Raw genomic sequence first — 12,870 nt, forward strand, 5'->3', positions numbered from 1 at the left:
TGGTACTGAGGAATCGAAACCAGGGCTTCATGCATGCTGGGCAAGCACTCTACCACTGAGCCACATTTTTAGTCCCTGTCTTAGTGGGGTTTTTTGGGGTTTTGTTTTTTTTTTTTTTTGGATTTTAGATCAGACTAGCCAAATAGAACATAAAGAATTTATCTCATTCTGTTCTCTCTTTCTATACTACCATAACCATACATAATTTATTGTCCTAACTTACTATTTTAATAAGTTAAGATTTTATGCTTTTAAAGAGCTAGTCCTTGGGTTACAAAACAAGAGTGGCAAGCCCCAGACGCCTTAAGGGACACCAAGCAGGCATTGTTAGTGAGAGTGGTGCCATCTAGTGGTGACTGGTGAACTGAGCTATCTCCCTCAGAAAGGGTCCGCAGCTCTGTGGCACAAGCCAGTTGTTAGAATGCAGGAATGTCAGCCCAATGCTATCAAATCATATTTGGGTCAGGGGCTGGAGTGTAGGAAGGTACAACTGGAATATTATTTTGTCTAGTCTCATTGAGATTAAATGTTTAAGATTAAGAATTTATTACTAGTCAGAAATAACAGGATTCTAATTTTTAGTTTATTGGCCCTAAATACTTGTATTAGATCTTTAAACTCTGAGTTATTACAAAAATTTTTGATACATTTAGTAAAGAAATATCCATCATGTCTAGGTACTGTTCAAAGAACCAGATATACAGAGTAATAAAGATCAGGTCCTAGGCAAGTGCAGTGGCTCAAACCTATAATCCAGCTACTCAGGAGGCTAAGATGAGAATCGCAGTTCGAAGCCAGCCCAGACAGGAAAGTTGATGAGACTCCTATCTCCAATTAGCTACCAAAAAGCTGAAAGTGGAGCTGTGGCTCAAGTGGTAAAGTGCTAGCCTTAAGCACAAAAGCTCAGAGACAGTACCCCAGCCCTGAGTTCAAGCTCCAAGACTGGTACACACACATACACAAAGATCAGGTCCAATTAACACACAATAATTTCAAATGTTAGTATTAAGACAAAAGAAAATGATGCAGTTCGAATGGCCTCAGTGCACTGTTTTAGCTGAGGTTGTTAGGGAAGTTTTCTCTGAGTAACGTTTTTTCCAAAACTGAGTGAATGAATAATGCCCCTCATTTAGAAAGCTGAATGAGGGGCTGGGAAGGTGGCTCAGTGGTAGAGCGCTTGCCTTGCATGCATGAGGCCCTGAGTTCGATTCCTCAGCACCAAATAAGCAAAAAGAAAAAAAATCCAGAAGTGGCGCTGTGGCTCAAGTGGTAGAGCGCTAGCCTTGAGCTGAAGAGCTGAGGGACAGTGCCCAGGCCCAGAGTTCAGGCCCACAACTGGACCCCAAAAAAAAAAGCTGAATGATTCAAGCAGAAGTACTAACAGGTACAAGAGTTCTCTGAGATAGGAAATAGTTCTCTATATGTACCTAATACAAGCCACTTGCCTTATACCTTCATGATATTTTTACTATTTTGTAATGTGAGACTCATTTCTGTTAAAAGCACCCTTTATACTAGTTTTTGTTTTTGTTTTGAGACAGGGTCTTGCTGTGTAACCAGATTGACCTAAAATTCTCTATGTAGCCTAGACTAGCCTCCAACTTGAGTTCTTCCTGTTCTTCTCCTGAGTGCTAGGATTATAGGCTCCATCATGCTGGCCTGCTTTTATAAACTCTTGGCAACTTTCCTGTTGTCCTGTGTTTATGTGGATTATATGTACTATATTAGATATTTAATTAGTTGAATTTAAAAAATACAAAGAATCTATAATTTTACAAAGAATCTATAATGTGTTAGCAAAATATGAAAATGCACATATCTAATATTTAAGATTGCTAACTTTAAATGGTTTGGCTTTTAAAAAGATTTTATCTAGCCGGGCACCGGTGGCTCACGCCTGTAATCCTAGCTGCTCAAGAGGCTGAGATCTGAGGATCACAGTTTAAAGCCAGTCAGGGCAGGAAAGTCTGTGAGACTCTTATCTCCAATAAACTACTAAAAAACCGGAAGTGGCACTGTGGCTCAAGCTGTAGAGTGCTCGCCTTGAGCTGAAGAGCTGAGGGACAGCACCCAGGCCAGTTCAAGCCCCACGACTGACAAAAAAAAAGATCTGTCTGTGTATCCAACTGTATTTCTACCATTTCAAACTAGTCTTTTTCTAAAATGCATGATGTTAGGAATTGGTTTTATTGCTTATGTACTCAAAACTCTGTGTTCAAAGCTTTTCATATAAATGAATGTATATCTTAAAGTGTATTCTACAATAGTGACCTTGATTCTTCCAGACAGTATCACTAAGATACAATTTCAACAACATTCACAAATCAGGGAACCTTTCTTTAAAGATCATATTAGAGAGGCGTTCACATGAGCCTATGTGGTGGTTGGAGGGTTGTGTGTTTTTTTGTTTTTCCTGTCATGTGTTTCTGTCACTTGTCTGGCATATTCATTATGATTTAGAATATTGTATTTCTCCTGTGCTAATTGTATTCTATACCAAATTCTTAGAAAAATTCAGCAACTTTAATTTTCTGGTTTCAATTTTTCTATTCTTTTTTTCCAAAGGGATTTTGCTGTTGGAATCTGTAACAAAATCAGTGAAATGATTCAAGGTATGTATGCTTCATTTATTAATATGAAGTGACTTCATGGGATTTACATTAATAATACACTTGTTAAGTACTTAACATAGTGAGTTATTATTCCTTCAACTAATACTAAACATCTTCTATATGTTAGAACTGTTCTAGGTACTTAAGATACAGAATTGAGCCCTTACCATCATGTAACCAACATTCATTCTAGTTGAGAGAAGTAATGGGTAATAGACAAATATAGAGATGACATAGCAAACACTATGGAGAAAAAGGGAGATAGGAAGGATAGAAAGTTCCAGTAGTCAGTGCAGGGAAAGAAGGGAGATTTTTGTATTTTACATGAGTTTGTCAGTGAAACCCTCTGATACAGTGAGACATGAAAGAGGGAAGGAATGAGACATGAAGATGAATAGGAAAATATTCTGATTTGGTAGAAAATAGTGTTACTTAGGAGCTCTGGACTCTCTGCTAATGTCTCTCCAGTGTTTCCCAGATGAAACTGGAAACAGATCCAAATCCCTTACCATAGGCTATATGGCCCTGTTTTTCTAATTTCACTTTTTAAATCCCTTTTGTTCTAACCCCATATGTCTTCATAATATTCATTATAGGCAAGCTCTGGTCTACAGCATTGCACAACTCTAAAGAACACTATTTTCTTTGTATTCTTACAAATGTTATTCTTTCCAATTCTGTGATGTGGCTGCCTTGGATAGATACCCATTTTACAGCACAGGAAGTGGAGCCACAGTAAAGTTCAGTAATATGTCCAAAGTCACACCACTTAGCATACTTTTAATCACTGCACTATTGTACCTTCCTGACATAGGAATTCCTTTAGGAGGGTAAGTTATATTTTACCTGCATTAAACTGCATTGCACAAGTGATAGAAATACCACTTAACTAAAGAGTAAGATACTGTGATTGAGCCTTAATCTTGTTACCTTTTATTCATTTGTGTTCTTTTCTTCTTGCCAGAAATGCATTCTTGTAGAAAGGGTTGTTACCTGCATGATAAAAGAAGGAAGCATCATTCATTCATTGAGAAGTTGTTTTGTTTTGTACCAGTACTGGGGCTTGAACTCAGGGCTTAGGCACAGGCTAGTACTGTTAACACTTCTGTTAACACTTGAGCTCCACTTTTGGCTTTTTTGTTAGTTAATTGGAGATAAGAGTCACAGACACTTTTGCCGGAGCTGGCTTTGAACTGCAATGCTCATATCTCAGTCTTCTGCATAGCTAGGACTGTAGGCATGCATGAGCCACCAGTGACCAGCTTAATTGAGCAGTTTTTGTTGAGTGTCTGCTATATTAGATAACATCTCATGGAGAAACATGCCACACTCTGCCATGAGAAAGGCCTAGAGTAAGGATAATACTTAGGAGACTCTTAGAACAATTTCAGAGAAGAGATGGTAGTGAAAATGGATCAACATGATAACATAGTCAGATTTGGGTTATATTTTAAAGATATAGCCAGTAAGATCTACTATAAATTTAGAAACTGGATCATAAGAGTGAAAATAGACTCAAGTCTGAGGAGCTATAATTACTGAAATGAGAAAATTTTAAAGATGCACTTTTGGGGTAAGATCAGAAGTTCTCTTTATTAAGTATAAAATGCTTCTAAGACACCCCAGTAGAGATAACCAGTAGATCATGGGTTATATATGTGTCTGAAGTTATGGTTGGAGAGGAGGGATGTGTCTTTAGTATTTAGTTAATAGTTAGTTTATAATGGATACCAAGGGATTATATCATCTTAAAAAGGTACAAAGAATGAGAAGAGAATTTATTACCTGTTTAAGGAAATGCCAAAAATCAAATATGGATAAGACGAGATTGTGAAAGAGATTCAGAAGAGAGCCAGAGAAAGAAGGAGAAACCTGGAAAAGAGTGAAAAGCAGAAGACAGGGGAGAATTGTCAGCATGCGAAATGTGTTCAGTATCCTAATATCAGAATAATATCACATGAGCATCATGTGACCCTGCAGGGAAGAAACTAGGGAATAACACTTGTTGGAGCTCTCTGGTTAGGCCAAACCTAGATCATAAGGGAGAGCTGTTAAATCAAACCAACATTGTTTATTAAATGCTGTCTTATGTTCATAACTAGTTATTTCACAGTGGGAAAACCAATGATCTGCAGAGTATAAATTAGCTTTGGCATCGTTTGTAGTATATTACAGTTGACAAATTTTTGTTCTCTATCCCCACAAAGGTATGTTATAGAAGAAAAGTCTGTTTAGCTCCAATGTTGACAGGAAATGATACATTGATGTTAGACTTTGTGGTTTTCTAGCTGTATTATTTAATCAAGGAAAGACATTTGTACACAAAACTCAGAGGACTTCAAAACTGTTCACACTGTCTGATCTTTATTAAGTTGTTAAGAATAGTTAATATTGTTAATTTAATCAAATTGTAGCCACTGAGTGTTAAATGTTTATCATTTGTATGTGTTTCTAATGTTTTTAATGTGATAAGATAGAAATAGGAAGCAAATATGGCCACTTTCTGCTGTGTATACTGGGGGTTTTTTGCTTTGTTTTTTGGGTTGGGGGGGTTGAGTGTGTGTGTGTGTGGTGTGTGTGTGTGTGTGTGTGTGGGTGGGTATTGGAGTTTGAACTTAAGACTTCACGCTTGCTAGATAGGTACGCTACTACTTGAGCCAGGCTTCCAGCCTTTTTTGCTCTGCTTATTTTTGAGATAGTCTCACGCTTTTCCCTAGGCTGGCCTAGATCACAATCATCCTATTTTCACTTTCAGCCACAGCTGTTAATGTTCTACCCATATGTAGCTTTTTCCTCTTGAGATGGAGTTGCAACAGAATTTTTTTTTTAACCAAGACTGGCCTAGCATTCGAATACTCCCAATCTCAGCCTAGTAGCTAGGATGACCAATCTCAGCCTAGTAGCTAGGATGACAAGCATGTACCACTGTATCTAGCTACCAGTTTAAAATATCTTGAAGTCTTGCCTAAGTTGACCTCGAACTGTGATCCTCTTGATCTCTGCCTCCATAGTAGCTAGGATTCCAGGTGTGAACTATAGGTGCTTGGCCAACATTAGTTTATAATTATTAACAAATTAAGATAATACTTTGGGGGAGGGGACTTGAACTTATTGATTAGCTGTAGCATAATTATCTTTAATGATATACAGCAAGGTATTATGCCGTTTATTTTTAAATGGACATTTTGCTAAATCTGTACCATTGTTACGAATGATAATCAGACCTCTGACAATTCTTTTTGTATCTAGGTTTAGCTACACCAGTAGACTTGAAGCTGAAGTTGATCCCCATCCTACAGCACATGCACCATGATGCTATCTTGGCTTCCAGTGCGCGTCAGCTTTTACAACAACTAGTCACTTCCTATCCTTCCACCAAAATGGTGATTGTTTCTTTGCACACTTTCACTCTGCTTGCAGCTTCATCTTTGGTTGATACACCTAAGCAGGTAACCCCAATTTTCTTTGGCCTGCTTATTAAACTTCAGTAAACTTGCAAATACATATGGTAAAAATGAGGAAGTAGCTCATGTATTTTGTGGCCTTAAGGTTCCTTTTTCTAATAAAGACCAGTTGAGCCAGGTGCTGGTGGCTCATGCCTTAATCCTATCTGCTTAGAAGTGGAGATCTGAGGATCACAGTTTGAAGCTAGCCCGGGCAGGAAAAAGACTCTTCTCTCCAATTAACCACCAGAAAACTGGAAGTGGCACTGTGGCTTTGAGTGGTAGAGCACTAGCCCTGAGCAAAAGAGCTCAAGGACAGTGTACAGGCCCTGAGTTCAAGCCTTGTGACTCATTTAAAAAGAAAAAAAAAAAAAGATTAGTTGAATTTTTTTTCTTTTTAAATTCATATTACTGATTCTTGGAAGCCCTGGAGAAAAATGAGGTGTTGGGGAGTACGTGACAGGATGTATAGTTGGCAATAAAGGAATGTGTCTTAAATGATAGTCACTATATTCTAACTTTACATAAATGGTAGTATTTTCAACACAAGAAGAAAGAGGCCCAACCCTGGCTACACCACTAATATGACAAAAAGACAGCTTTGATTTGAATGTAGTTCTTTGTCAACTATAAGTTTTACTAAACAGTACTTCATCCCTAATGATAATTCCAGATTTTTTTTCTTTTCTTTTTTTTTTTTTTTTGGGTCCGGTCGTGGGGCCTGAACTCTGGGCCTGGGCACTGTCCCTCAGCTCTTCAGCTCAAGGCTAGTGCTCTACCACTTGAGCCACCTTCCCAGCCCTCCAGATTTTTTTTCTTAGCATGTATCAGTTGTACAAATGAGACGATTTCATTCTGCATAATAATAATCTTAGTGCCAGTATTATTTATGGCAGTATTATTATGGAGTGATATAACTTCCTTTATAGATTCAGCTTTTGCTGCAATATTTGAAAAATGATCCCAGGAAAGCAGTAAAGAGACTTGCTATTCAAGATTTGAAATTACTTGCCAATAAAACACCACATACTTGGAGCAAGGACAATATTCAGGTATGTAGATCTTTGAACATGATATTTTATATAAGAAAATATAACATTACAATAAATCATTTTTGGCTGGCTGTGATTGTATATACATATAATCCTAGCTTCTCCAGAGGTGGAAAACCTATTATCTCAGCTATAAGGGAGGCATAGGAATTATAGGTAAGAGGATCATGGTTCAAAACCAGTCCCAGGCAAAAAAAATTTATCTCAAAGAGAACTAGAACCAAGAAGGACTTACCTCAAACTACATTTGCCTGATTCCAGCCCTAGCTCAGATTACAGGTGTGAGTCCTTAGCACGAGGCGTCACATTACAATTTTATATTGTGTTTCTCCCAAGTGGTTGAATATGAAAAACTTCTAGATATTGTCAATGTATGTGATAGAACTTACTATTATTATTATTATTATTATAGTTCTGGCGCGTGGACTCACTGTCCCTGAGCTTCTTTTGTTCAAGGCTAGCACTCTACCACTTGAGCCATAGTGCCATTTCTGGCTTTTTCTATTATGTAGTACTGAGGAATTGAGTCTAGGGCTTCATATATGCTCACTAAGTCACATTTCCAGCCCAGAAATTACTTCGTTGAAAAATAGCCAAGTATAGTGGCACGTGCCTATAATTCTACAATTAGGAGAAATAATCCTAGTACTAAGGATTGCAGAAGGATTGCAAATTTGAAGCCATCCAGGCTGCAAAAAAGCCAAAATTAAACAAAATAAGTAAAAATCTTCTTATGTGGTTGTTTTAATGAATGAAGCTTCTCTCTATATTCTTTCCTTCCTTCTTTCCCTCCTTCTTTTCCTCCCTCTCTCCCTCTCCCTTTCTTTCTTCCTCCCTTTTCTCCCCCTGGCCTCCTTCTTCCCTTTTTCCGTTCCCCCCCTCCCCCCGGGCTTGAACTCAGTAACTGAGTGTTGTCTTTGAGCTTTTTGCTCAAAGCTAGCACTCTACCACTTGAGCCACAGCTCTACTTCTGGCTTTTTGGTAGTTAATTGGAGATGAGTATTTCACAAACTTTTCTCATCTACGCTGGCTTACAGCCTAGAAGGCAGACCCTGATGAGCATGGTCCAGTGGCTTCTCAAAAGCTCAACTCTAAAAAATATGGAAGGAGTGGCATTGATCGAGACCCATTGTATTCATAAACTAGCATATTAAATTAAAGCCCCTTTGTACAAGTATTTGAAGATAATAATATGTTTTTTAAAGCCACAGTTCTAAATACTGTTTCAATACACTTTTTGTGGAAATCTTTATATCCAAATTATAACAGCTGGTTTTTTTTTTTTTTTAATTTTCTCAGCCTATTTACATCATGATTTGATAGTTACAAATATCCCAAGAGTTAGGACAGTTATTCGTATTTGCATTTAATAGATAAACAATTAGGGTTCAAGAGACTGACTAAACTTACAAGTTGCTTACGACAACTTTGTCATTTAATTAAGAGACTGTGTCCTCTAGTCCCTTTATAGTGATTTTTCTACTAAACAGTACTGTCTTTTCAAGTAGAAAATGTGCTGAATTACGTTAGTCATTTACTGAAATTCATGTATGGAGCCAGACCTATTTATTTAAAACGATCAGTTAGGAAGTACAATATTGTTCCTTAGCATTTTTCCTTATTATGCAATAGATTGTGAAAAGAGAAAGGGTACAAAGTGTAAATTGAATAGGACATTTCAATTTTCAACCTTCTGTTTTCCTCTAATGTCTGTTCCTAATCAAAACTCAAAGGAAACATGCTTCTAACCTCTTCAGAAACTGAACTGGGAACACTAACTCAGAATATGACATCTAGTTGAACAGTAAGGTGAGCCAGCATAGAGGAGCCACCATAGTCAGTGAGGTGACGGCCAGTGAGATGGGGACTCCATTTGAAGAGATGGTTGTTATTGTTATTGTTGATATTAAAATAGTACTGGTAAGAACCATTGTGGGGGCTGGGAAGGTGGCTCAGTGGTAGAGTGCTTGCCTTGCATTCATGAGGCCCTGGGGTTCGATTCCTCAGCACCACATAAGCAAAAAGAAAAAAGCCGGAAGTGGCGCTGTGGCTCAAGTGTAGAGCGCTAGCCTTGAGCTGAAGAGCTGAGGGGACAGCGCCCAGGCCCAGAGTTCAGGCCCCACGACCAGATGACCCCCTCCCCCTTCCCTCTCCCCCCCTCCCCGCAAAAAAAAAAAAAGAACCATTATGTACCATGTAATGTCCTTGAAACAGAAACTGGAACCAGATTTCATCATTGAAATATGATTGATGTGCTATCCCTAGGGAACTTCCATTTGCTCTGTTAAGCTTTCTTACTTTAATCACCGAGCTTTTAAATCATTTTATACTTATCATGGCTATTTTAGGTATCCAATAATTTGTTGTATGACAGAAATCAGAAGATAACATTGTAAATAATTTTACCATAAGATTTTCTAATGTTAGTTTTTCAAATGGTAAATTTCTCTTGTTGAAAATTATTAATACCTTTATTCAAAATTACTGAATTCTTCTTGTTGAAAATTCTCCTTATTTAAAATATGGAATTTAACCACATTCACTGGCACTTAAAAGTTATAAAAAGGATCTGTAGTGAAATATTCCTTCTTCTGTTCTACTGTGTATGTAACTTTGTTTTTTTTAACATAGTAGCAAGCAATTAATTTATGCATGTCTTTTACAGATTTTTTTTTTTTTTGGTGGAAAACCAGCATTTTTTTTAAACAGGCAAAGATAATTTATTTTCATAGAAACTCAGTGGGTAAAGACACTACAAGGAATTTATGTAGACCAGAAATAGATTATTGAATTAACCAGAATATCTCCATTGCCCACAACTTAACCATCTGATGAAGCATCCTTAAATGATACATTTCTCAAAAATTAATAAATAAAGCTAAGCAAGTCATCTATACAAAGCACTTACAAATATAAACCAGATTTTCAGCAAGTCTCAATAGTGGTTGAAAACCAGCAATTTTTTAATAAATATTTACTCTAATTGTTTATAAAAAGAAGTTGAGGCACAAAGATTTCAGTAATTGGCTCAGATCACAGAAGTGGCAAGTGAGATGGCCAGACTTCTCCTATGAGTTTTCCTGCTAAAAATCTACTGCATCTCAGATTTCAAAAGCCTAATGAATAATTTTTAGACTTCGTATCTCTTATTTTCTCTTTCCTCCAAAATTGGCTTCTACTACATAAATTCTCAGTCTGCATAGTTGGAATAAATATTATATGGTCAGCAGACTTACATTGTTATTAAGTAGTTATACAGAGAGATTACATACAATTCCATAAGTCAGGTTATGAATACAGTACTGCTTGATTCAACACCACTCCATCCATTGTTCCCATTTCCTTTTTTCATCCATATGTCAAGTTATGTAGTTCAGTTTTAAAATTTCTTAAGGATTATTGAATCCTTCTTGTATATTCTGTCTCATCTATGTTAAAATATTATGATCTAGTCAGGTGCCAGTGGCTCACACCTGTAATCCTAGCTACTCAGGAGGCTGAGATCTGAGGATCATGATTCAAAGCCAGCCTGGCCAGGAAAGTCTGTGGGACTCTTATCTCCAATAAACCACCAGAAAACCAGAAGTGGCACTGTGGCTCAAGTGATAGAGCGCTTGCCTTGAGCTGAAGAGCTGAGGGGCAGCACCCAAGCCCAGAGTTCAAGCCCCACAACTGACAAAAAATAAAAATTAAAAAAAAATTATGATCTAGGAGTGTTGCTCAGGGGTACATGTCCAAGGCCCTGAGTTCAATTATTAGCACTCCTTTTAACCCAAAAGAAAGCCCAAAATATCTCTCATTTTTGTCTACTACCACAAAACTCAAAGTCTGGTTCAGGCTGTCTTCACCACCTACCTCAGTAATTCCTTTTGGCTGTAGGATGGCCTCCTTAGCACTCAGCTCCCATTGTTAACTGATTTTACCATCACTGGAACAATCTTCTCTAACTTGTCACATGTCATTATTCTTCCCTATGGCTTTCTTCTACCTGTTTCATCAGGTTAAAATTACTCAACGTAACTTTCAAGGCTCTTGATAATCTGAAGCAGCTCTCCTTGTCTCTCTTAGTTTTCATCCATTTGAACATTTCTTCTCTTACCCCACAAATAATGCTTCATATTGTGACCTAATTACTCAAGTTTTTGTTTGTGTTACCTGGACTTTTTTCTCCTTCCATTACCAAAACCTATGGGTATCTTTCTGTTCCATCCCTGAGAATATTTTCTGCTGTTCCTCTTTTTTATGTAGTTAGTATGTCTTTCAACTGAAAATGTATACATATCCATAAGTTCATAGAACTCAAAGATACACAGTAGAGCCAGACATGGGTGGCTCACACCTGTAATTCTAGCTACTTGTTAGAATTGCCGTTGAAGCCCAGGCAGAAAAACTTTACAAGACCCCTTCTCAACAAAGAATTAGATGCAGTGGCACGTGCCTATCATCCTAACTACTGGGGAGCCTAACACAGGTGAACTGCGCCCAAGAGTGCGACCAGGCAGATGATGATACCCTGTCTCAAAAATGACCAGCAACAAACAGACTAGAAGTGTGGTTCAGCAGTGAGAATGCCTGTTTAGTAAGCATGAGACCCTAAGTTCAAGCCATATGACCAATAAAGAAAGGTGTACAGTGAGTGAAATGTAAGTCTTCCATCTCTTCCCACAGGTATTCTCTGCAGAGGTGATCACAGTTACATAGTTTCTTAAGTATTTTTCATAAACTTTTTCATCCATGTGCAAGGATATATATATATGTATTATACTTTTTCTATGCAAATGAAAATATACTCTATGCATTTTCTGAACCCTTTACCACTTAAACTTCATCTTGGAGAGCATCTCATATTAAGCAGGTAGAGCTACTGCATTCTTTATAAGCTGTGTGGTCCTTCCTGTGTATTCATAGACCCCTACTGAAAAAGTCATTTCAAATACTTTCGCTGGGGGCTGGGAAGGTGGCTCAGTGGTAGAGTGCTTGCCTTGCGTGCATCAGGTCCTGGGTTCGATTCCTTAGCACCACAGAAGCAGAAAAATCTGTAAGTGCCGTTGTAGAGCGTTCGCCTTGAGCTGAAATACTGAGGGACAGCACCCAGGCCCAGAGTTTGGGCCCCACGACCACCACCAACAATAACAAATATATGTGTGTGTGTGTGTGTATATGTATTACTTTCACTGTTATTGTTGACATTGCTACATTGAATAATTTGTAAACATCACTTCTATTTTATTAATTTATTTATTAATTTTCCAAAAGAGGAATTGGAGGTCCTATAATACATATTTAAAATTTGGGGGGAATACCAAAATCATTCATTATTATTACAGCTTATACCATTTTTCTTTCTTTTTTTGGCGGGGGGTCCGGTCGTGGGGCCTGAACTCTGGGCCTGAGTGCTCCCTCTCAGCTCTTCAGCTCAAGGCTAGTGCTCTACCACTTGAGCCACAGCGCCACTTCCGGCTTTTTTTCTTTTTGCTTATGTGGTGCTGAGGAATCGAACCCAGGGCCTCATGCATGCAAAGCAAGCGCTCTACCACTGAGCCACCTTCCCAGCCCCCCATTTTTCTTTCTGTCAAAATGTGTCTGTTTCCCTAAATGCTTCAGTGTTAGCTTTTGACATTGGCCAGTATAATAAGTTAAAAGCAGCACTTCTTTTAATTTGAGAAATTACACATAGGTTAAACATCTTATTTTAAAAGCATCTGTATAAATTATTTCTATAAACTACCATTTCATTGGACTTTGCTTACTTGTTGGTAAGAA

At 37.8% G+C, this 12,870-nt stretch overlaps 1 protein-coding gene across 3 annotated transcripts in view; it reads left to right on the plus strand.

Moving 5' to 3' along the window:
* The window catches only part of Ints7 (integrator complex subunit 7), a 65,640-nt gene that overhangs the window by 17,713 nt on the left and 35,057 nt on the right, over positions 1-12,870 (plus strand). For all 3 annotated transcript variants that reach the window (XR_006147710.1, XM_042681984.1, XM_042681983.1), the window contains exons 5-7: positions 2,566-2,612; positions 5,862-6,061; positions 6,985-7,107. Coding sequence is in view for 2 of the 3 variants with exons in the window: in XM_042681984.1 (XP_042537918.1) it covers positions 2,566-2,612; positions 5,862-6,061; positions 6,985-7,107 (370 nt within the window). In the remaining variant the exon portion in view is untranslated. The remainder of the gene's footprint in view (positions 1-2,565; positions 2,613-5,861; positions 6,062-6,984; positions 7,108-12,870) is intronic.

This window comes from Dipodomys spectabilis, unplaced genomic scaffold (assembly GCF_019054845.1).
Source record: "Dipodomys spectabilis isolate Male_0828 unplaced genomic scaffold, ASM1905484v1 ptg000069l, whole genome shotgun sequence".
Lineage (NCBI taxonomy): Eukaryota > Metazoa > Chordata > Mammalia > Rodentia > Heteromyidae > Dipodomys > Dipodomys spectabilis.